The sequence below is a fragment of the Anolis sagrei genome, chromosome 4, assembly GCF_037176765.1.
Source record: "Anolis sagrei isolate rAnoSag1 chromosome 4, rAnoSag1.mat, whole genome shotgun sequence".
Taxonomy (NCBI): domain Eukaryota; kingdom Metazoa; phylum Chordata; class Lepidosauria; order Squamata; family Dactyloidae; genus Anolis; species Anolis sagrei.
In genome coordinates, this window is record NC_090024.1 from 196,914,877 (window position 1) to 196,940,439 (window position 25,563).

Consider the following 25,563-nt stretch of genomic DNA (forward strand, 5'->3'; position numbering starts at 1 on the left):
TTCTTCTTTCACCTTGATTAGAAGGCTCCTCAGCTCCTCCTCGCTTTCGGCCATCAGAGTGGTGTCATCTGCATATCTGAGGTTGTTAATGTTTCTTCCAGCAATTTTCACCCCAGCTTTGCATTCATCCAGCCCCGCACATCGCATGATGTGTTCTGCATACAAGTTAAAGAGGTTGGGTGAGAGTATGCAGCCTTGCCGTACGCCTTTCCCAATCTTGAACCAGTCTGTTGTTCCATGGTCAGTTCTGACTGTTGCTACTTGGTCCTTGTACAGATTCCTCAGGAGAGAGACAAGGTGGCTTGGGATGCCCATCCCACTAAGAACTTGCCACAATTTATTATGATCCACACAGTCAAAGGCTTTAGAATAGTCAATGAAGCAGAAGTAGATGTTTTTCTGAAACTCCCTGCCTTTCTCCATTATCCAGCGGATATTGGCAATCTGGTCTCTCGTTCCTCTGCCTTTTCTAAACCCAGCTTGAACATCTGGCAACTCTTGCTCCATGTATTGCTGGAGTCTTCCTTGCAGGATCTTGAGCATTACCTTACTGGCATGAGAAATAAGGGCCACTGTACGGAAGTTTGAGCAGTCTTTCGCATTTCCCTTTTTTGGTATGGGGATATAAGTTGATTTTTTCCAGTCTGATGGCCATTCTTGTGTTTTCCATATTTGCTGGCAAATGGCATGCATCACCTTGACAGCATCATCTTTTAAGATTTTAAACAGTTCAGCTGGGATCCCATCATCTCCTGCTGCCTTGTTGTTAGCAATGCTTCTTAAGGCCCATTCCACCTCACTCCTCAGGATGTCTGGTTCTAATTCATTCACCACACCGTCAAAGCTATCCTCGATATTGTTATCCTTCCTATACAGATCTTCTGTATAGTCTCGCCACCTTCTCTTGATCTCTTCAGCTTCTGTTAGGTCCCTGCCATCTTTGTTTCTTATCATACCAATTTTTGCCTGAAATTTACCTCCAATGTTTCTAATTTTCTGGAAGAGGTCTCTTGTCCTTCCTATTCTGTTGTCTTCTTCCACTTCCATGCATTGCTTATTTAAAAATAGTTCCTTATCTCTTCTGGCTAACCTCTGGAATTGCACATTTAACTGTCCAACTACCTTCATGGAACATGATAGAAAATCCTTTTTGTGGATGTTTCCACTGGAACTAATTAATGACAGCTTTTATTATTAATGTATCATCTGTGTTTGTTTTTAACTGTGATGCTTCTGAATTTTTTTATTTCTATTGATAGTGTAATTATATTGTTGTTGTTGTTGTTGTTGTTGTTGTTTAAAACATTTATATTCTGTCCTTCTCAGGACTCAGGGTGGAGCAAAACATATATAAGGCAAACATTCAATACCAGAATATAAAATAAACTATAAATATACACAAATGCTAAAATTGGTTATATCCACTTTAAAATCAATTATTTTAAGCCATCTCAAATCAGTCATACTAGATTCAGTCTGAAGGATATGGTTTCCAATTTTTGCCTTATTGCACTGTCGCAAAGGCTTGTTCCCAAAGTCAAGTTTTTACCTTCTTTCTGAAGGACAGGAGGGAGGGGGCTGATCTAATCTTGCCAGGGAGGGAGTTCCATAGCCAAGGGGTAATCACTGAGAAGTCCCTCTCTCTCATCCCCGCCAATCGTGCCTGTGACAGTGGCAGGACCGAGAGCAGGACCTCCCTGGAAGATATGAATCTCTGTGGCGTTTCATAGAGGAAGATCTGTTTGGATAGGTAAACTGGGCCAAGGCCGTTTAGGGATTTATAGGTCAAAGCCAGCACTTTGAATTGTGCTCGGTAGTGAACTGGTAGCCAGTGGAGTTGATGCAACATAGGAGTTGTGTGCTTCCTGTATGCTACCCCAGTTATTAACCTGGCTGCCTTTTGTTGGACTATTTGAAGCTTCTGAACAGTCTTCAAAGGCAAACCCACCTAGAGTGCATTGCAGCAATCTATCCTGTATGTAACGAGAGCATGGACCACCGTGGCATTATTAGTTAAATATTAACTTTTAATTTTGTGTGATGTGATCTGTTTTAATTTTTGTAAATTGTCTTGAGTTCCAGGGCTGGTGTATATGTGAGATATTAACAAAAAGCAAACAAACAATAATTTAAATAATGATGACAACGATGATGATACTGTTGCTGTTTTTTTCCCCTGCATCCACAATCAGATGCAATAACCATACATTTTTCTGACATATTATTTGGAAAACCTTGGTATTATCCATGCATCTCAAGACTTTCCCCTGTCCATTTACACATTACAAAGTTATAGGGCACTTATAGCTATGCATCTTTCACAAAAACCAGTTACAGGCCACTTATAGCTACACAACTTTCACCACACATCTGTTTCACCACTAAAAGACAGGGTATTGCCTTCCCAATGCTCAATATTTTGGGATGGTACATCATAAGATTTATTTCTAAAGATTGTCACACCTGCTTGCTGTCTTATCACAATCACCGTAGTTTAGGGAATGGAATATACCAATTTAGAACAATCTGTATTGCACCTCTCTGTATTGCACCTCTCTGTTGCTTTGGTAATCTGTAGTTCCGTGAACTGCCTTCCAGCCATTATGGTTATTAATTTAAAATTTCTACACTTTTGCAATTATGGCAATAAAATAAATACATGTGAAAGAAGATAAACCAAAGGGGGAGGGAAAACAGGCTGCTTGGAAACAGTGAAGGAGAGTAGGGAGTGGAGGGAGAATGACACTCACCGATGTCACACAACTGCTGACATATTGGAATAGAAGCGGAAAGGACATTTCACAATGAAGTAAGTAATGGGAAGGCAGTAGTATGGAGAATCAAGGACAGGTTTTACCCATCAATGAAAAGGAGTGCTACTGTAACCGAGGGAAGGCAAAGTGGCAATGGGACACATGTGACATCATGTAATAACTACTGGCAACAAATACTATTATACCACTGCATTTCCAGTTCGCCAGCCTTGTGTGATAAAGTCCTAAATCTTTGGCATCTATAGTCAGAGAAGAATTATGATTCATTTTTCTCTGTGGCAGGATAAAAAGAAAGCCAAACCTTCCTGTTAGCTTTCAAGTATGTGATGAGGCATCCAGCTTTGATATGAAATTAAGTCATACTTTTAAAAATGTACTGGTGGTATAACCAACAGCAAATCACTCTCTTGCTGTTCAAGTTCACATGGATATTGTAACAAGCTTTCCCTCATGCAGTTCTCATCAAAGTCGCCTCTCAGCCACTTCTCCTGACTGACCTTCAAGCACCAGGAAAACATTCCAGTTTTAGGTACTCTATGAGGCTTAAATTTTCAGTGTCATTTAGGGATAAAACTAATCTCTTTAACACTGTAATGGAAATTGCTGGTCAAACATGCAGTGAAAAAGGATGGTGTAAAAGTAATGCAAGACATTGGCACACTGAACTCCTGTTTATATAATGTATGTTACTTAATTTTTATGAGTGGAATTCCCCATTTTTAGCATGAAGATAACAAAAACAAAATGAATTTCAACAAGGACAAATGTAAGATACTACACTTAGGCTGAAAACATGAAATGCAAAGATACAGAATGAGTGATGCCTGGCCTGACAACAGTTCATGGGAAACAGATCTTGGAGTCTTTGTGGACAACAAGTAGAACACGAGCCTAACAGTGGGTGCAGAAGCCAATGGGATTTTGGGCTGCATTAAAAGGAATATAGTGTCTAGATCAAGGGAAGTCACGATGCCTCACTATTCTGCTTTGGTCAGACCTCACCTGGAATGTTGTGTCTAATTCTGGGCATCATATTACAAAAGAGATATTGACAAGCTAGAATGTGTCCCAAGGAGGGTGACTAAAATGATCAAAAGTCACAGGTCCGCAGTTTGGGTGTCCTCTTGGACTCATCACTTACGCTTGAAGCTCAGGCATCCGCGGTGGCCGGGAGGGCTTTTGCACAATTGAGATTCGTGTGCCAACTGCGACCGTACCTCCTGAAGGTGGATCTTACCAGGGTGGTCCATGCCTTAGTCACCTCCAGATTGGACTACTGTAATGTGCTCTATGTGGGGCTGCCCTTGAAAATGGCCCAGAAATTCCAACTGGTCCAATGGGTGGCAGCCAGGTTGTTAACTGGTGCTCCTTACAGGGAGAGGACAACCCTCCTGTTTAAGGAGCTCCATTGGCTGCCGTTCATTTTCCGGTCCCAATTCAAGGTGCAGGTGCTTACCTACAAAGCCCTAAACGGTTTGGGACCTGCCTACCTGCATGACCGCATCTCCGTATACGAACCCACACGATCTCTCCGATCATATGGAGAGGCCTTGCTCACGATCCCACCTGCGTCGCAAGTGCGATTGGTGGGGACGAGGGACAGGGCCTTCTCCATGGTGGTCCCCCGACTCTGGAACTCTCTCCCCAAGGACATCAGACAAGCCCCAACATTGGCAGTCTTTAGGAAGAGCTTGAAGATGTGGTTGTTCCAGTGTGCCTTCCCAGAATAGGAAACTCCAAGCATCATGTCCCAATTGCACTTCACTAGAGATTTAAGATTGTCTGCACATCGCACCTATCTCCAAAAACATATCCATTTCACCTGTCATGTCCAGCATTTTTAAAATGTTTAATCATTACATTTGGCCCGGCCTTTGTTTTAAATGCGTTGTGGTGTTATTGTTTAATGTTTACTGCTAGTCTTTTAATGTTTATTGTTTTGTTTTTATGAGTTTATTTATTGTTGTATTTGTTATGCTGTTGTTTTATTGATGTGTTGGACCTCAGCCTCTTGTAAGCCGCACCGACTCCTTCGGGAGATGTTAGCGGGGTATAACTAAAGGTTTATTATTATTATTATTATTATTATTATTATTATAAGTCTGGACACCATGCTCTACAAGAAGTGTCTTAAGGAGCTGTGAATATGGGTTTGTTGAATTTTTTCTTCTTTGTAATCTGATTTTATTCTATGCTGTAGCTATATTACTTGTCTTCCTCAGTCAAATACATTGGGGCCAAGGTTTAACTAGGAACACTTGAGGAATTAATAATTTTAAAATTCTCATATTAATTGTACTGATCTACACCTCTTAGATAAATGTGCAGATTTGAACTTTGCCACATAGTAGATATAACACACTACGGAAAATAGCAATGCAATTTAAACATTTTAAATATGAATTTTAAAAGAAATAGACATTAAAATGATGTTGAAGTATGGATATTGAACAAAGTAAAAATATCTTCTGACTAATGCTGGATTGGATTAAAAGTTTGGGTAAAAGCAAGCAAAAATAGCATGGCCTAGAAGAGAATAGATTCCTTGGTACCTTCGCATTTCGAATTAAAAAGTTACATTCAAACTTCAATGAGATACCATCCATCCCGAAGCTTCACTCTGAAGAGTCATATCTCAGAGTGTTCTGTCAAAATATAGGCCACAATGAAAATCAACAAGTCAGATGTGAAATTGATGGGGCTTAGTTTAAGACCAAGTAATGTCAACAGAAATAAAGTTCTATTGACATACTTTAGACCCAACTCAACAGAAAGAGATGTTGCTAAGACTGATGGACCAGTCTGATCTGACTTACTACAATGTAGCTTTTCATGGTTACTACTAAACAGAGAAGATTGAGTTTAGTGGCCTGACTATCTGGTTTTTCTCTCCCCCAGGATCCCTTTCTAGCATTTGTCTGTAGACATCAGCAACAGTTGGGGAGATCTTTGTACTAAAAACGTGGGTTGGCCTATGTCACCACAGGGGGGGAAACTCTCTCCTCATGTGCACTTCTTGGTAGCTTTAAGAAGTGTCATTTTATTCAGGATTCTAGCATTTTATCTTAATAACTCTGCCTCTAAAGCTTCTATAAAATTGTTTTAGCTCTCTGCAGCCTTAGCAGGGAATCTGGCTTTGGCAGACAGGATGATTAGAGGCTTTGCAAACCGCAAGGGATTGAGGAATGAATGAATGAATGAATGAACAAATACACACATACACACAGTCTGGAGATAGTAATTTGTGTATTTATTAGGTTTTAGTCTCCATTCAGTGGTAAATTTTAAGCCCAGGGAACTTTTAATCTTAAAATAATAGCCAAGAAAAAGACGTACCAGCAGCAATTGCTTTGAAATGGTAGAATATGATCTGCTGCTTGTGACAACTGTATGTGTTTGAAGAATAAGCTCCTCTTAGTCTCTTTTCTTCTATACCTGATTGTTGGTGGAAGACTCTGAAACAACTGGGAAGTGGCTATCTGACTAGACAATAACTCAGTGTTACAACTTAGATGGACCCACTACCCTCCATCCAAGTCTTGTTTCCTTTTTGTGACAGTAGGACATCTCTTGTCCCCATTTTAGGTTTTTTTCTGGGTGGGTGAGCAGTGGAATTGTGTTTCTGATATCCATCTGGGATTTTTGCTTTGTCCATATTATCTATGAATGCACCAAAAGAGCTGTACATTTCATACACTTTGAAAAGGGTCTTGTGTGTTATGGCAGTCATGGCCCAAGCTAGGAGAAGCTCCAAAAATCAACTAAGTGGGTAGTCTACTTCATATAGTTCATGAAGCCCTGTCCTAGCTTTTGTGAGTTATCCCAGTCTAATGCTCTATAACAGTTATGAGTGCCAGAAGCTGGCTAGCACAGTGCAATCTCTTCCATTAGGCATAAAGGAAAACAATATAATTAACGAACATCTAGCTAAATCCTAGTTACAACTACATTTGTAAACTGCCTTCATGTTTCCTAAGCAGCTCTGTTGGCTGCCAAACCATTTCCAGACATACTTCAAAGTACTGGTTTTGATCTCTAAAGCCCTATATGACTTGAGTCAGGTTACGTGAAGTTCCATATCACTTCTTATGAATCCATCAGAACATTACTATCAACTGTCCCTCCACCCTCTGAAGCTCGTTTGGTGGGAACAAGGGAGATGCCTTTTCTGCTCCTATACTCTGAAACTCCCTCTCCAGAGAGACCAGGAGGCCCTGCTTGTCTTTTGTAGGCAGGTGAAGATGTTCATATGCCATTGGATTTTATGGATTAAAGGGGAAATGGGCTTCTGGGGATGGTATGATTTTAATTTTGGGGTGGGTGTGAAGTTGCAATGTAATTTGATATTTCAATGTTTAATTATTTTAATGAAAATATTTTTTTTTGTTTTTAATTTTAACATTTAAATTGTTATGTATTTTTTATTGGTGTCTTTGAAATCACCTTCTCATTGTTGGGATCCATCTCCACTAAGATTTAAATAATGCATTTCAATGCTATTCAGGTTCACTAAGAATTTCCTGGCTATATCCAGCAGAGCAAATTCTGCCTCAGTTTATCTTCTTATTATCTCAGACAAACACCAGAGGCAATCTGCAGCTTCCCTGATGCTACACACTTAGAAAGTAACCAGATGTTAAGAGATTGCGGTTTTATATAAGAAGGCAGAAATCCTTCATGGAATGTACTGCTACAGGGATAACCACTGTGACACTGTGTATGCTTCTTCAAGCTGCTTTGAGGCTGCACTGGCATAGCTATCTCTGTGTCCATTGTTACAGTTACTGGCAAACTGTGGTTTAAATGCCTTCAGAGCTGCCCTGGGACCCCTTTGGTGTATCTGGGCTAGTGCCAGCACCTCTGTGTCACTGCCAGCAAGCTGTCCTCTGGTGATGTCACTTGTGACTTGATGCCCATCATGACCTTACCGAAAATGTGACATTAGCAGCAAGGCTTCAGCAGAAGACATGCCTGATTTAAGGAATGCACAGGAAACAGAGGGATAGGAAAGCACAATAAGGTCAGGCCAGATTTTCAGTAATACTGTCAGACATTCCATGAGTCCAAAAGCAAAGACTGAAGAAGCCAGCTATTTGTAGGAGGCATTTATTGCACTGGTGAGCAGTAAATGTCAAAGATTCATTGAATTTTATCCCATATACTGCTTCTGATTTTTGAAATTTTAATTGACTGCTTATCCTTAATCGGAATGCATTTATTTGCTTACCTTCTGAAAGCAAGCTTGAAGTCTTTTAGAAAGTCCTAAGCTAGGCTCAGGAGGATTTGGCTTGATTAATACTAACTCAATTGTGACCACAAAGCCTTCAATATTCATCCTCACATACAGCAATTTTTCCACATGCATAAACCATAACTCTTGATGCCACTTACCAGTTGCTCTTCCACGTGTGCCTCACATCGGTGTCATGGATGCCATGTTTATCTGCTTGCTCATCCAAGAAATCAAACATATATTTGATAGCCAGTGGGAGAGCACTGCCTCGGTGTACTGTACTGAACAAAGTCTCAAACAAGTCATCAACAAACTTCTGCAGTGTACCCTGATGCAAACAAGAAAAAAAAGCATGATTGCTACAAAATCCCTGCAGAGGGAGGAACAGCACCATTTCATTACATGCAGGTTTGGAAATAGGACCACTAACATTACAACTGTATTTACAGACCCTGACATTGATTCTTTTTTGGAAAGGAGGAAGAAGATGAAACAAAGTTCACTCATTGTGCAGGGAAAAATGAAAAATGTGCCATTGCCATCTTGAATGCTGTTGGAAATGTAGGCTTTGAGTACTTAATATATACCATACATAAGAGTAACATTTCTCCCTTAACACTGCCATTGCTCTTTGTCTGGGATAGGCAACTCATATCAGCTCTACACAGTTACTTTGATTACCTGACTTGTGGAATGATCTTGCTATTACTAATATAAATTGTTGCATTTTTTTACTTCCATATAAATGAAGCAGTGCAGTAGTAAGTGTTGATATTCTCCCATAGTTGATATCTACTATTTTGAACTGGTGAAAACAGGATATTTGATCCCAGCCCTGTCATTACCTTTGTAGCTAGCAGCCTTGTTAGGTAGATCTCTGACACCATCTTACTGCCCCGGTCACCCTCCTTCTGGTCACCATGGTCATGATTCTTGACTAAGTGCCAGACCTTCACCCCACTTTCTAGGTCTGGAGTAATCATAGGTGCTCTGGAACGTAAACTGTCTGGGCTTCCTGTGTACCGAAATGTGGAGTCTGTGCAAGAGAAAACAGAAAGCACAAAACAAAGATAGGATTGGTCATAGATTATATCTATTCACACTTTATATACTAGCTCTCTAACAGTTAACATATCTGGAATGGGCTCAAGCCCAATCTCTTGCTTCACGGATCTTTTAACTGATTCTACTTTAATAGAGATTGTTTTATCAATTTATATATATGGTTTATGTAATGTATTATGGTTTTCATCTTGATGTATTTTATTTTTAATGTATTATGTATTTTATGTATGGCACTTTTGTGTGCTATTTTGTAAGCCACCCCGATGATGATGATGATGATGATGATGATGATGATGATGATTTTGAGTAGGAGAGGATCCCTGAATTCTTTGCACTGTGACCACCTTAATGTCTCCCCACAAGACTCACTACTGGGAGTTGCTTGGGGGTGGGGTTGCCTAACTTGCATTATTTAATGCTCTGATTTTGTAGAGACTTCTCTCCCCTTCTCTTGGAAGTTGAGGATCCTATACACATATTAACCAAAGGCACATGAAGACAAAAGAGAAGATGTGTAAAAGAGAAGACCTTTAAGGAAAGTTTTTATTCTAAGCAAACAACTTTACATTAGCAAAAGGGTATTTTGTATACACGAGGGCAGCTTCCTTTGGTGTTAGTAGTAGTTATGAAGTTACAAAAACAGCTTAAGTCATATTAAGTGCCTAGAAGAAGCACAAGCCCTAATGTGACTAACTGAACATTCTTATTATGATCCACATGGTGCTTATAAAGGAATTAAAGACTTATCGAGGCAGAGTGGTCAGACAAATCCCACCGCTGCCACCAATATAATAGAATTTAAGAGGGATATCTCTGGCAGGGTGGACACCACGATCACACCTCTGCCCTTAGATATATAGCGTGGAACAAAAGGCTGACCCTAAGTGACCGAAGCACTTGGTAAAAATAGCTGCCACCACCTCAGAAATGCCGGCCTGAGGAACCAAAAAGGGTGTGATTGTATTTTAAATAAAAGGGTGTTTGAGCTCTTGAACTTCAATGGCTGACTGGAGATTAAAAGATGTGTTGAGAGAATGATTTTAGAGGAAAACGAATGGATTGAGGCGAACACCAGTTAAAAGTAAAGAGTTTATTTTAACTTGAGAATAACAACAACTCGTTGGAATGAGTGGTACAAAATCTTGATGCAGTTGCAGTAACTTGGTTGCTTGAACACAAACAGTTCTCCTGACAGAATAGCTTTTTCAGCTTGAGTCTCTATAACCAACTGTTCTATTATTAGACACAGTTTTACTTGGAGCACAGACCCCTGTCTGCCTCCCTCAACTGGCTATAAGGTATCTTTGAAACCTCTCTTAGGCTCAATAAGACACAGCTCTCCTTTACTAGCCTCTCTAGTAAAGCTCTAGCCTAATGTCTTCACCCTATACCTTACACCTAGAGACTAGCTAAAAGCTCTTCCCTTCTGTCAGTTCCCTGCTCTAAAAATCCAACTCTCTCTGTCTAACTCTCAGACTCTTCTTCTTTCTGTCAGCCAAGACAGCTCCCTTTCCCTCCATCAGCTGACTCCACCCCTGATTGTTACACCCAATCAGGAGTCAGCCTGACTCCTCCTCCTTCTTTGCTCAACAACCAGGAGGCCAAACACTGCTATGCAGGCTTCGGCCTAGCCGACTAAAAGGTAGTTTTATTACAGTGCTCTACCTAGGTCTTTAGAAGTTCATGAGAAGCTGAGAGTCTTGACCCCTTTGTCCAGCCTATGACCAAGCTTTCCAAGGGATAATGATGAAAATATCAGTCTCAAACTCTCAGTTATTTTCTCTTGTGCCTTGTGGCACAATCTTTAATAAATAACCTTTAATCTTGAAAGCATTTTCTACACTTCTCCCCAAACTTGTCACTGGAAAATTGTCTCTTGTGATCTCTGTGGATCCTATGTAACCTAAAAATATCACATCATTAATCTTTTAGTCGCTTGTACATGACACTATACCCCTCAACTGTGTTGCCCAGATAATGGGAGACCCCATTCTTACAATATCTTTAGGATAGATAGGGCACACTCAAACAGTTTATTTCTAGCCTAGTGATCTAATGATGCAAAATGAGCCAGACATTTTCCATACTTTATGATGCATGAGAGTGAGATATTAATAATATTATGTGTAAGTATCCTTGACCTCCTGGACATAATGGTTCTTAGATCAAATGATTGGTCTTATAGAACAAAGTTGGCCATCAATTTAGAACTGAAAATAAATAAAAATTCTGAAGTACAGTAGGATATGCAGTAGAAGTGTAAAAAGAAATAACATATTATCTAATACCTACCAATGCAAGGTCAGAAGTTTGCTATTACCCATTAGGAAGCTAAGCAATTTTTCTTTCAATAAAACCAACCTGCCAATACACTTTCCTTCTATTTGATTCTTCAGCCTTCTAATTCTCAAGCAAGTGGTTATTTTGCTGTGATAACTCAGACTGGTTTCTTAATTTGCCACTCTTCCCTTTTGGCTGACAGTAGGATTAAGGAGATCCCCATAAATTAGTAGGAGAATGAGTGAATCATTACCATTTCCCTACCAAAACTTCACTTTTGATTAATGCTCAGATAAATATGAATATTCTTGTGGATGTAATTACGGGGTGAGAACACTGAATCATTCTATTTTTAAAACATGCGCTGCCCTGATATATAATGCAAATGTAGAGAGTAAATATACAGCCTCATTTGCATGCCATTTGCACATTTAGAGATATCAATATCAATGTTAGCAACAACTGTGTAGATTCGTTGTTGGCAATGGAAAATGGGTCTCTGCTGGCAATAACTTTCAAGGTGGGACACTGCTATACAGTTTGCAAACAAAGAGATGTTGTTGCAGAAAGTTGCAATAGAGGTCGCTCTACGAAATAAAAGTTATTCTTTGGTGCTTTGGTATAAATGCCTTGAGAATTACAAGAGCGGAGTTGGATTGTATATAGATTTTCCCCCCTCATAGCCCAGTCTACACAATGAAAAAGACAAAAAATCATTCTATAACTTCAGCTAAACATCTTGGTGTTTTATTACTAGACATATGGCACAACATTTCTTCTGACTGACATCTTTTTACCAATAATAGAACACAAAAATAAACAAGCCTAATTTCTCATGTTTGATATTTGATTTTAATCTAAGTATATTCTGTGATAAAGTAACATAATTTTACTATACTCTTTTTGAATTATTATGAAGACAATTATTATGAAGACAATATTATGAAGACAGAAAAAGAAATGATAGCAAATGGTATCATGAAAAATAATAATGAATTACTTTCAAGAGTGAAAAAATGGTAATGATGGTAATTTAAAAAAGGAATACATTTTACAAAATGGGTACAATAGTCCCAATTTTTACTGTTAATTGTTTTTGGAAACTTCATAACATACCTATCTGCAAATCATGACAAAACTCCCTTGGGTTTGGTTTGGCTGCATAACACAGAGGAAAGAGTTTTGCATATTTTTCATTCAGTATTCATGCATTCTGCAGTTACTATCTATTAAAATTATAGTTTTGGTGCAAATAACATTTTTGCACAAAAACACTGTTTCCGGAAAGAGATGTTTTTGTAAAGAATTGGGGTCTATGTACAAATAAGTGGGGAGTGGGGTGAGCTCCCATCTGTCAGGTCCAGTTTACCACGCGGGGACATGAGAGAAGCTTCCCACAGGATGGTAAAGCATCAAGGCATCCCCTGGGCAATGTCCTTGCAGACAGCCAGTTCTCCCACACCAGAAGTGACTTGCAGTTTCTCAAGTTGCTTCTGACATGAAAAATAAAAAACAAACCCATTGCAACGCAGTTTTTTTTTTTTTGCTCCTGGACTTCTGTTCTGACCAACAATGATCAAAATCCCCCAAAGGGGGGCAAACAGTTTTTTCTATATTGGGAGAGAATGGCAAAATGAGTCTGCTGGCCAAAACTACTGGACATAATTATTAGATGATGGGATCAATTTTGAAAATGAATTTATTAGAATCCTTAGTTTTTACTATGACACTTTGATTTTTACCATATCTGCTTATTGAGGTCCGCGATATGCTGGCAGAGGCAGGAATGTTATAGGAAGAGGTCTGCTTGGGAACAAGGGCCACTACAGAACGATCCGACACCTGGTGGAAAAAAAAGACAAAGAACATATGTAATCAAATGGAACATTGGAAAGAAGTCCTACACCAAAAATGTATTTAAAAAGCAGAGCTAACAGGAGAATCCTGTTTTGGTAGATAAGATAGACATTTGTTGCCAGAAGACCAAGGAAACAAATTTATCTCTAGTTGAAGCACTTTCAGAATTTATGGTACAATTACTCAAGAAGGTAAACTCAATTGCTTCTTTCTGGAAAAATTATGTTCTGGTCTGATTCCATAAAATGTGAATATTTTTGCCTAGACTTACAAATTTCAAGGAGAGGACTGGTGTTCTTAGCATTAAATGTGTGCTTATGTGCTTTATTAGACTGAGCCTGAATATTGTGTACCTACAAAATGAACAGCTTGTTAACAATTTGATACCTGCAATAGATGATTTGAAGGGGTGAGCACTCATGCAAAGTCAATTAAGTAAAACACAAGTTAGATAGCTTTCTCAGCCAGAAGAGGTTGCCACTGCAATTTCCCCATTTCCTAACAACTTCTACTAGGAGGTTGTTAATAAAAAAATGTAGAGATGTAAGGGTCTGTTAATGAAGACAAGTTAAAAACTTTGTGATTCTCAGATTTATGGGGAGGATAAAATTAAACGCTACCACTAAAACTTGCTATAAGAAAATCTCGTTAGTGTTAATGTTCATTTATAGTTTGAGTTCCCCAGATTTACTCCCCCTCCCTCTTTTCAGTACAATTGGGGGGCCGGGCATTAAGATTCCGAAAGATGATTTTATGACTTGTTCTGCTGTAAATCAAACTTTTAAAGTTCATAAAAATGGTTAAAATAAAAAATGTTTAATAGGAATGCTTTACGGTCCATAACATTATTATAGCTGTTTTATTCCTGGTGCGTTATTACTTTAATTGGGTTGCTACAGTTCTTGGGAATCTCAGTTTTTATTGGATCAAAAGTTATCCTAAATCAAATTGATTAAGAATGCTTTCAATATGTCTTTTAATTTGCCAGTTTTTTTTACTTCAGGGACAGAACATGCCAACAAAGAAATAGACCTCTTATTTTCTCAGATATCTTGTCCATCTTACTTAATCTTATTGCAATTTGTATAGTATGTCTTAGCATAATTTGTTTAGTATATCTATGGTGACTTTGCAGTCTTCCTTCACACAATTCCTCCCACTGCTCTCTTTCTGACAAATAATTTTTTTCAGGAAACTTCATATTCATCTGGTAATACTTTCAGGGTTGAGACAGCACCTTCTAACATTCTCAATATTTTCCATTTCTTGGTATATTGCTTCCTTCACCTCTCAGTTATACATGATTATTTTATCATCTTCAATGTACTGGGCAATTTCTCTATGTCACTGTCCTTTTGGTAATAAATCTGCAGGCCACTTTTCTGGTTTTCTTTCTCTTTGAGTTATTTTGTGGGTGATCACCTAGAAATAATTTTCCGCTGTAGCCAAGCCACCTGTTTATGCCACTTTACTGGTTCTATGGATTTAACTCATTCACTTACTAGTTCAGTTATTAACCTGCTATTTTTATTGATTTCACCTAATATACTATATTCCCCAATTAACTCTGAAATTAGAATTAATAATTTGAAGAATTATGTTGTCAGAATTCATTACAGTGGCTACCTTGCTACCTTTTCTTCTGTTACATTCAGTAAAACTGCTGCCTTTGAAGAAATAGCATATTTCACTGCATAATAGTCACACTTTCCCCTCTTCTTTATTCAAAAAAGAGAGATGTGACTTTTACACAGTGGCAGCTATTATGTGGTGAAAACTGTGCAGACATGTGGGTGAGATGAATCCACTCATTCATCTGCACCTTTTAGAGCTATGGGGCTTCCCTTGGCTGCCAGCTGAAGGAATCTCCATAGCTCCAAGGGGCTGGCGGCCTCCATTCACTTGTCTGGGCAAATGCATGGGCAAGCAAAAACAGGATTCAACTATTATGTAAGAAACAGGAAAAACTCCAAACTTGGCACCCCAAAATTGGGGTGTGATTTGTATATATTAACAACCATTATGTGATGAAATACGGTATTGACATTTGAGAAAATGCATCACATGAGTCTGTTGTTAGGCACGCTGATCTGTGCAGTTTCTTTGGGTCAGCAGTGAGGCAAAGGGAGAGGGAGAATGTAATCTTGATTGAAAGGAGAAAAATAAATAGTGAGGCTGGGAGAGTGATTGGTGTATTTAGCAGAAGTCAGGGCTCTTTCACAATGTCAAAATGTTAAGGTTTTCTGCCTGAAAAACAGGTTCTCCCTTACATCAGCTGAGAAAAAGGTGTCCTTCTGGTTTGGTGGATGTAGATATTGTAGCTCTCTTCAGTAAGTTTTTCTCTTCTGCTGATTAAATTCTGCAGTGGGCTCTAATGTATATGGTTGCATAAAAATTAACATAAAGTATTATTTGGGATGAATGCCTCTGCACTTCTTTAGTGTGTTACGCCCATAATGCTGGGCTCCTCAATAATTAAGAAAAAGTTCTAGCAACTATATTGCCAATTTTCTTCCCTCTTGGCTTCTCACTTCTTTCTTCCCACTTTCCCATTCTGCTTTTTTCACTCATTCCTGTCACTCTTTATTGGAGGATTTGATAAGTTTGGAGCAAAAGGATAGAGGCATCAAAATTCATGTCCTAAATATCTTTCATTTAAAAAATGTATTTGGAAGTAAGTTTTAGAAGATATGTAGGATAGAATGCTCTATCCATGTATAATAAGACAATTTCCTCCAGATAGTCCTAAAGATAAATTTTTAGCTCTTTATTGTATATTCCTTGCCTTTACATAATTTTATAAAGTCCAGTTTTTAGAGCCAGGTTTTACACATTCAAAATGTAAGATGGGTGTAGAGAACAATTGGGTTGTTTGATATGTGACTGTTTAAACTAGAGGTATCAGAATCTGAATTTGGGATGCCTTGTTTCAGCATGTGAAACATATGCTCTACTAATTGCCTTTGCTGACCGTATTTCTTGATTGATATTAGAGAAGCAGAAATAATTCACTTGCACAGAAATTTTTTTTGCATATTTTCTGAATCTCTCAAATAATTTCTGATTAAGACTTCTTCAGTGACTGATCATTGTAGTTGTGTATTTATTATTGTACTTGTGGTAGGTCAGTGCCTTCAAATTTCAATAAACAATATCTTAGAACTCTTTTATAAAGAGCAACTGTAACTGAGGCGTAGAAAGAAAAAAGAGATGCAAATAAATAACAAATTGAATTGAAGACATTGTAAGTTGAAATTCTATGCTTTTCCCAACCTGACAGTTCCAGCCATGTTTGACTATCAATAACCAGTTTCATTAAATATTGAACTTCGTAGTTCACACAAGGGGGAAAAAACAATTCAAGTTGGAGTTAGACAACATTAAAAGGAGAAAAAGATCATTTTTGAAGGAACTAGTAGCAAAATGTACCCTGAGGTCAACAATAATAATCTCCATGCCATTCTCAAATTCCATGGTCCAGTTCAATACTATTTCAATCAGTGAATTAATTGATGATAACTAAACTAATTAAACAATTACAATTATGAGCATTTATGGTGATTAATTTCCCAATTTCTAACATCTCACATTAACAATTTAATTTTAAACCTAATATTCCAAACTCTGTTTTTTCCAGATTCACATTTTTATTAATTAATTATTTATTTCTGGTATTTGTACCCTGCCCTTCTCAAACACCCCCCCCCCCCCCGGGGGGGGGGTTAATTCTCATGACACATGTACACATCCAAAGTAATCTGTATACATTCCCTTGGTCTTGCATCATGTCTTGTAACAGATCACGTTTGTTTTGACAGTACTTGCTTCTTTTCTCTCTTCCACCGTCCCTTACTTCTTTTGTTTCTATTCCATGTTGTTGATATTCTGCCTCATTAGTATTGTCCTGCCTTCCCTCATTCTTCTATTTTTGTGCTGAAGGACACATACATGCAATTCTTCACGCCATGGGAGCCATCCTTCTTCCAGTCATCACTCCCTTTGTCACACTACTACCTTCCCCATAAACTCAGTAAGGAAATACATTATTTTTGTTTAGGCTTTTCTCCAAAGGGTATCAAAATTACTCTTAGTTTTTCCTCTTGTGTCTTTATTTTGAGTGAGAGAAACAGGAAAAGGTTCTTGTATAAGTTCCACCGAAGTCAACAGAATTTACTACTGAGTAGATAAGTAGTGGATTGTATTTTATTAAAAAAAAACCCCTATACCTAATGCAGGAAATTCCTTTGCAATTCTTTCCATCAGCTGCTGAACCCCAATTCCCCCTTTCAACCCATTTCCTCCCATGATTATGACTAAAATTGCAAGTCTGCTCCTGAGTACTTGAATTAGATTGTGTCTCCAGAAGCACAATAAAATAAGACAAAATAAAGAAATTCTTTCTGCCTAAAGCATGGTTTTCCCCACTGGAAACCCTGCCAAGTGGCTGAATTCCTCTCCTCTGCACCGAACCCCACTCCTGCCAACAGTAAGACTGACATGGTTACATTTTCCTGGAGAAAGGTCAATCCCCCTGAAGACATTGTCTCACTTCTAGTAGTCACATGTTGACTATCATTCTGTAACTGACATACCCATGAGTAAGTCACATTATGTAGAGTGAATTATTCACCATTGCATAACAGAAGTTTCACATGCAACTGTGCTCCATATTGTAGTTCTGTACTGCAATTGTGCACTTTAGATGCACATTGCAAAATGGCAAGTGTGTTGTGTAGTGTTGGCACAGCATAGCTCTCTCAGGATTTATGCTACCCTGGTTGGATTATGAATGGCTACTATTTTATAAAACTTCAAAAGGCTAAGTGATAGAAAAACAAGCATTCAAAAGTGAAATGGAGGACCGATTAGGATTGTACCAGGCTTGTAAGGCATTGTACAGCATAGACATCATGATGATTTGAGCGGGAAGGGATAGAAAATGCCAGACAGCGGCACACCCGCAGGGTCATCTAACAGGATTATTCATGCCACTCCTACTTAGAAATAACTGGGGTAATTGAATTAAGCATATGTAATTCTAGAGGCAATATGTTGTCAGAACAAAAAGAATACTTATGATAGCCAATGTAAATTGCTGTAGTAGTTTGAAATGAAACATTGTGGTGTTTTTTTTTTTTAAAGCAGGAATACTTGCCACCAAGAGAAAAGTATATCTGCATGGAATTTACCTTTATCAGTGAACTTGACTTGGGGAAGAACAGCACACCCTTTTCTGATTGCTTCCTAGTGGTGAGTTAGCACCCTTTAAGGAAGCTGTTCAGAAGATACCTTTATAATGTCTGCCAGAATTTTGTGGCACCAGTTAAATCCCCGTCACCTCCCTCATATGCTATAATGCCCATTTAGGGGGAAATGAAGGTGATACATTTGCACCAAAGGGTAAAAAAAATGAATACTTTATGACAGAGTTTCTCAAATTGTGCTCCTCCAGATATTTGGACTTTAACTCCCACAATTCCTAACAGCCAGTAAGCTGGCTGGGATTTCTGGGAGCTGAAGTCCAAAACACCTGGAGGAGCAGAATTTGAGAAACACTGTTCTGTGAGATTTGTGAAAACATTCATTTTTTAAAAAGTAGTGACTTTATGCTAGTTATTATTACTATAGTAAACCTTCCACATTTACTCGGGCTAGGGGCAAAGTACCCCATGAAATGTAAAATGATGAATAAAAATGTTATTTATTTTAGTTCAGATAATATTTCTCTAGGAACTTCTAGGTCACTGGTTCTCAACCTGTGGGTCCTTGGGTCCCAGAAATCTCAGCCAGTTTACTCGCTATTAGGATTTCTGGGAGTTGAAGGTCAAAACATCTGGGGACCCAGAGGTTGAGAACCACTGCTGTAGGTTGTCCAGTACCACCCTATGGTCAGCATCTGCCAGAAGGTGGTCACTGAATCATGCTGCAGAATCGACACATGCCTATAGAAATGTTTTGTCTACAAATCTCTAGGTCCTTCTGTGTTTCGCATGGCCAACTTCCCATGAAAGAATCACGCTGAAAGACCTAGAGATTCCTAGAGAGAACATTTTAATCAAATTCAAATAAACCAAACCCACAAATGTGGAGGGCCAGCTATAATATGAATAAGATGTAGTAGGATGTGAAGGTATTTGCATTTGATATGCATCAGACTCTGTTCCAGTTATTTTGTCTTCTGTCACCCAATTTATATGGCTTAATCCAAGTTACTGGAGTATGGAGACAATTTACACACAAAAAGTAATGATTCCCAGGGCTTTGTACAATTGCTTTAGAGATACAGTTAAGTAAAAGAAATAAGTTTCAAATATAAATGTCATATTTTAAAAACCATGGAGAAATATTTCACATTCTTAGCAACCAGTGTCTGATTTTTTTTTCCTTCCTGGGCAACCAAGTACTCAGAGGTTTATCTGGCACGATTTCCACCCGAGGCTTAAGTAGAATGTGACTTCTTGTCAGCTAAAGTAACATCTAATGTAAAACATACATTTTTCTTCATTCAATTTCACACCAATTACATTAGGGCTAAACATGCAAAACCTGATGGATATCTTTTTGATTTTATCCACACAGCTTAACGATGCCCAGACACTTTGATTTAATGAGCTAAATTTGTCCCAGCTGGACCTTTTAGAGCATCCCTGCTTCTAACTTAAGCCATGTGAAACTTTATCACATTGTCAGGAATGTCTGAAGTAAGGTCTCCTAAACATTTGCTCAAAGGTATCCCATTAAGGGGGAGCCCCCGGTGGTGCAGTGGGTTAAAGCACTGAGCTGCTCAGCTTGTTGATCGAAAGGTCGCAGGTTCGATTCCGGGGAGCGGCGTGAGCTTCCGCTGTCAGCCCTAGCTTCTGCCAACCTAGCAGTTCGAAAACATGCAAATGTGAGTAGATCAATAGGTACCGCTCCGGCGGGAAGGTAACGGCGCTCCATGCAGTCATGACGGTCACATGACCTTGGAGGTGTCTACGGACAACGCTGGCTCTTCGGCTTAGAAATGGAGATGAGCACCACACCCCAGAGTCAGACATGACTGGACTTAATGTCAGGGGACTACCTTTACTATCCCATTAAGGGATTGAGTCCTTTTCATATGCCACATGAATTAACAATTGCATGGATCTTGTCTGCAAGTTTTACACATTTCTATTTCCACATAAATGTCCTCATTATATTTCAGAACTATATGAAACAATTCACAAAAAGTGCCACTTATTCACTAAAGTTTTATCTTGATCTTTAATTTCTGGTTGGTCTCATAAGTCAATGGCACCCAATTTATTTTTAAAGCTGTTTTTTATTGTTGTTATTATGTTTTTGTAATGTTGCTTAGGAGATTTTGCCTTGAAAGGAAGCAGGTATATTTCTTAAGCAAGCAAACAAACGAAAAACGAATTCTTGTTCAACTTGTATGAAAAGAATAATGATAATGGGTTGCTAGATAAGGTATCTAATTTTGTCATTTCTACGTCTTATTTTTCTTCATCCTTAATTTTTAATTAGAAGTAGTCTCTAATCTCTTATTCCTTGGCTCTTTCATATTCCCTATGGTTTGGTTTGGTCCTTGAAATTAACTTTATACATGCAATTATACATTGTTCAGTGTGGAATTGAGGGCAAGGTGAAAACTACTCTACATATTCCAGTTCTATTTTCCTGAATCTTTTAATCTGTTTTCAGAGCAGTCATTTTTTTACTCTTGTTTGTTGCAAATTGGTAATAAATGGTGTATGTTTTAAGTTATTGCTAATCTGAAAATGAAATGAACGAGCATGCTGGGAGGGGGCGGCTTTTCAGAATAGTAATGAGAATTACACAATGTTCATTATGTGTATCTCAACACTATGGGATCCTTCTGGGGTTACACATGTAGAGTTCTGCTCCATTACAATTTAGAGTTCTGCTCCATTACAGGTATATTCCCTGCCGGGCTGTCCTATGCTCTTGCAGTACCTTGTGAAGTCTGACTTGACCATGGTGGTCCATGCTTTAGTTACCTCTAGTTTGGACTATTGCAATGCACTCTACATGGGGCTACCCTTGAAGATGACTTGGAAACTTCAACTGGTCCAACGTTTGGCAGCCAGACTACCAATGGGAGCGAATTACAGGGAGTGGTCTACCTTCCTATTCAAGGAGCTCTATTGGCTGCCATTGCTTTTCCAGTTCCAATTCAAGGTGCAGGTTATCACCTATAAAGCCCTGAACAGTTTGGGACTCGCCTACCTTCGTGACTGCATCTCCCTCCATAAACCTGCATGATCTCTTCAATCCTCTGGGGAGGCCCCCTCTTACACACCCCTCCATCAAAAGTATGTCTTGTTGGGACAAGGGAGAGAGCCTTCTCTGCTGTGGCCCCCTGGCTTTGAAACCCGCTGCCTAGTGAGATTAGGTAAGCCCCTACCCTGGCAGCTTTTAAGAAGGACCTAAAAACTTGGTTCTTCCGATGTGCCTTTGGAGAGTGAATATATATCCCATACTTGGTTTGTTCTAACTACAGTTCTGTCCTCAGGATGCAATCTCCCCCCGCCCTCAATGAAGGCCTACCCCATTAGTCGTCCCCTTTGAGCTCCTTCCTCAGTAACACATTCTCCCTCAAAAACACATTCTAGTTATATCATCCAGGGTTTTATAAATTTTTTAAATTTTATTTTAGCACATTTGGCCTGTCCTGTGTTCTTTCTCTCTATCATGTTATTTTGAAACTGTTTATTTTATTTTGTCATTTCATGTGTTTATTTTGATGGCATTTTGCTTCTTTGTATTTTGTTTTGTTGTATTGTAATTTTGGGCTTGGCCTCATGTTGGCCACCCTGAGTCCCCTTTGGGAGATGGTGGTGGGGTACAACTAAAGATTATTATTATTATTATTATTATTATTATTATTATTATTATTATTTCAGCTGAGTAAAGGTTATTCAACTCAGTTATAGATTGCACCCAATCCTTATGCTGGTCACAAAAATGGTCACCGGCTTTAATAATAATAATAGCAACTCACTTGATTGGTGGATTGATTAAGAAGACAAAAATGAGGAGCCGAGGGGGTGCTGATACTTTCCTTCAATGTCTATAGCATGAGATACACAATCACACACAGTTGGATACATTTTTTAAACTGTAGTCCCCATGTGGTGTATGGATCGGCTTTAGCATAGATGCTACACACTAAAATAATGCTGCTGAAGAATTATAATATGATGTGTTTGGTGCCATGAATCTTGGATTGTGAGTAATGATCAGGACTCAGTTGAGATCAAGGTCCGGAAATACCAAGCACTGAAGGAAAGAGTTTAAGACATATGATGGACTTAGCCTGAGCTGTGGAATAACAGTCTTTTTGCTCTACATATATGTTAAACTCTCCTTCCTGACCCTGAATGTCTCACCCAGAAAGCAAGGACAGGAAGTGTGGTCTTATTGTGTATTTCAAGCTCTTGTTCAGCACTTGGATAAGGAACATGGAGAAGATTTTAACATGTAAGAGGCAGGTTCATCAATTAGCTTCTCCTTCTCCTTAGACCTGATATAAAATGAGTTGCTAATAAACCAAGGATGTTAGGACTTTCAAAGTGAAAACAGCACTGTATTCGCATTGGTACTTTCCAAGTCTTTCATCACAGATGTAGTACGCAGTACAAATGTATGTGTGGCTCACAATTTATATCAGGATTGGGCAACTGTCTGATATTTTGAACCCCACACACATATCTTACCTGAAGTCCAAAAGCTATACCACATCCCATGTTTTTTTTAAATTAAAAACAAAATGCCCAAAATTGTTTTAGTTGCCTACACTTTCCTGAAAATCAAGAAAGGTCTCAACACTATAATGCTAGGCATTCTTGGCCACAACTGAGACTTGAGAACCTACAAGGAATACCTGTAGCCATTATCAGGGGTAGGAGTTACATAATTTTATCACAGTTGCCCTACTTGCATAGCTTTAGCAACCCTGGCATGTAGCCGCGGGGGGAGGGGGAGCTTGAGGGGCTTCAGCCCCCTCCCCCGAAATTCTCATGGTGATCCGCGAGAAGGCCTTACTTGTACATTATTTAAACTGTTATGTTTATTCATAGCATGATCTGATTACCGTGCTCAATATATCCCATATGCATGGGGCTATTGGGGTAACGATACAAAAGATTTGCCTGGGTAGACTCTCTTTCACTCAGACTCAGCCCCCCAACCCTGAATCAAACTCAGCTCCCCCCGAATCAAAATCCTGGCTACGGGCCTGCTGAGTCCCCCCTCGGGGTGAGAAGGGTGAGGTCCAAATGTATGAAATAAATAATAAATAAATAGCAACTATGCCTCTAAAGCACTATATGCTTTGGGACTTAATATGTTAGTTTGCCCCTTAAAACTAACAGCATCCTTTTCATACAAAAGATTGCTAGTTTTAAGTGGTTAGGAATACCCATCTATTACAATAAAAGAAACTGTTCTTATTTCAGTGCTGTAGGCACCTGATGATCAGCCTGTACTGCATTGTCTGATCTTGAAGCTTCTGTAATTTTGATAACTAAAAACTAAAATGCTTCTATGACATTTAAAAGGAAAATGTGTTAGACAAAACCCCTGAAAAACGGTGAGTAATGGGTGGTAAAGTGTCACTTAGATAAGAATTCTGTTGCAGGAAGGCCAGCTGTTCGCTGTAGCTTAAGCAATCTTGAGCTGGGCTGCTAAACGATCTGGTACATGCTAGGAAAGGACTGTGCACATTTGGCAGTAAATTATTTCTTTTTTCGGGCTCCTGAAATGGAAACAGCCATTACTATCATTTGGGGCAACAGTCTGATTAATGGAAGTAACAAGTCCAAAGCACAGCCAAATGCTAGCATCCCTGAAGTGTATGTTCTAGAATCTAGCCATTTGCTCCTGATTACATACTTATAACATTGCCCATGCTTCTACACGAGAGTGGATATCACATGGCAAATGAGCAAAGCAGTTTAATTCTTTGTATGGTACCGACATAGTTGACGATAGCCTCAGCTACAGACTAATACAAATGCTTTTCACATTACCAAAGGGATTTGGATATTCTTCTTTCCAATCATTTTAAATGGAAGCTGGGATTTCTGAAGCGAAGGGAATTTGTGCTTTTTAGTCACTTAGCTACTTGTGAAAATCCTTACTTCTCCACTCCCTTTAATAACAGCTGAGGTGGATTTGCAAACCCGTCTGCATTTAATATAATTATTATACCAGTCTATAAACCCAGAGCTGCATGTCTGCATTTTGATCTGCAGGCAAAACTTGGGCTTAGACAGACAGATAAAGGTTCGAACCCTGCTTAGCTGTGAAGATCAAAGGGCGAATGCAGACAAGTCATAATATTTTAGTTTTACCCGCTTTTCAGAGTAGCTACGGGAAAAAAAATGTGAGAATGCTTTGTGCCTTGAAATGTGACTTGACAAAATGCTAGATGTTCTATTTAGAAGAATGATATGATGGCACTGCTTCCATTGGTATAGTTTTTATATTTGAAATTGCTTCCAACATAGAAAGACATATAAATCAAGATTTATAGCATCTCAGCCAAGTTACATCTGAATTATAAGGTGTCACAAGTGGAAGTCAGAATTGACTTGGGGAAATGGGAAAGATTGCACTGGGTGGGAAAGATTACACTGGGGTTAGGAACACTTCGGCCCTCAAGAGGCAAATCAAGAGCATATTTGGCCTGTGGAAACTTTACTTATTTTTCCATACAGGATAAAATATCTATAATGTTATAGGAGTTGCCATCTATCATTGCATTCCTCCTGATCTGACCTAGATGCACAAATTCTTTCTCATACCTAATCTAAAATGGGAAATAATAGAACATTACAGATATAGACTGAGATGACTTTTACCATGACAAAACAACAGAACATTATAGACATAGCCTGAGATGACTTCTACCATGGCCTCATAGTTGCCTGAGGTCAAGTAATGATCAATGAAATATTCGAATTGAACATATGTTAATAGAATTCACAGGCACTAGCAATCTGCATCACAACTGGAACAAAGAGCAGCTCACTGGTCTTTTCCAGTTTATCAAATTAGGGTAATCTTCACATATGGGAATGGATGAGACCAAACATATGGCCTCTTTCTTAATAGCATCCTTCTAACAAAGAAGAAACATTTCCCTCTTAATAATAATTGCAAATCTTTTATTTATGCCCTAATTTCTGTGTGATCTGCAGTTTTTATTGTTATAGGCACCAATGTGAAAACTGTGACAAAGACTTTCCATAAAGTTTAGTGACCTTTTATAAATAACAACAACAACAACAACAACAACAACAACAACAACAACAATCATCTCCCCAAAGGGACTCGAGGCGGCTT

General features: G+C 38.7%; 1 protein-coding gene across 1 annotated transcript in view; it reads right to left on the reverse strand.

Moving 5' to 3' along the window:
- The window catches only part of PLXNA2 (plexin A2), a 521,320-nt gene that overhangs the window by 11,777 nt on the left and 483,980 nt on the right, over nucleotides 1-25,563 (reverse strand). The window contains exons 27-29 of the mRNA XM_060772844.2: nucleotides 13,095-13,194; nucleotides 8,853-9,043; nucleotides 8,166-8,335 (exon numbers count right to left, since the gene is read on the reverse strand). Of these exons, the coding sequence (XP_060628827.2) occupies nucleotides 8,166-8,335; nucleotides 8,853-9,043; nucleotides 13,095-13,194 (461 nt within the window). The remainder of the gene's footprint in view (nucleotides 1-8,165; nucleotides 8,336-8,852; nucleotides 9,044-13,094; nucleotides 13,195-25,563) is intronic.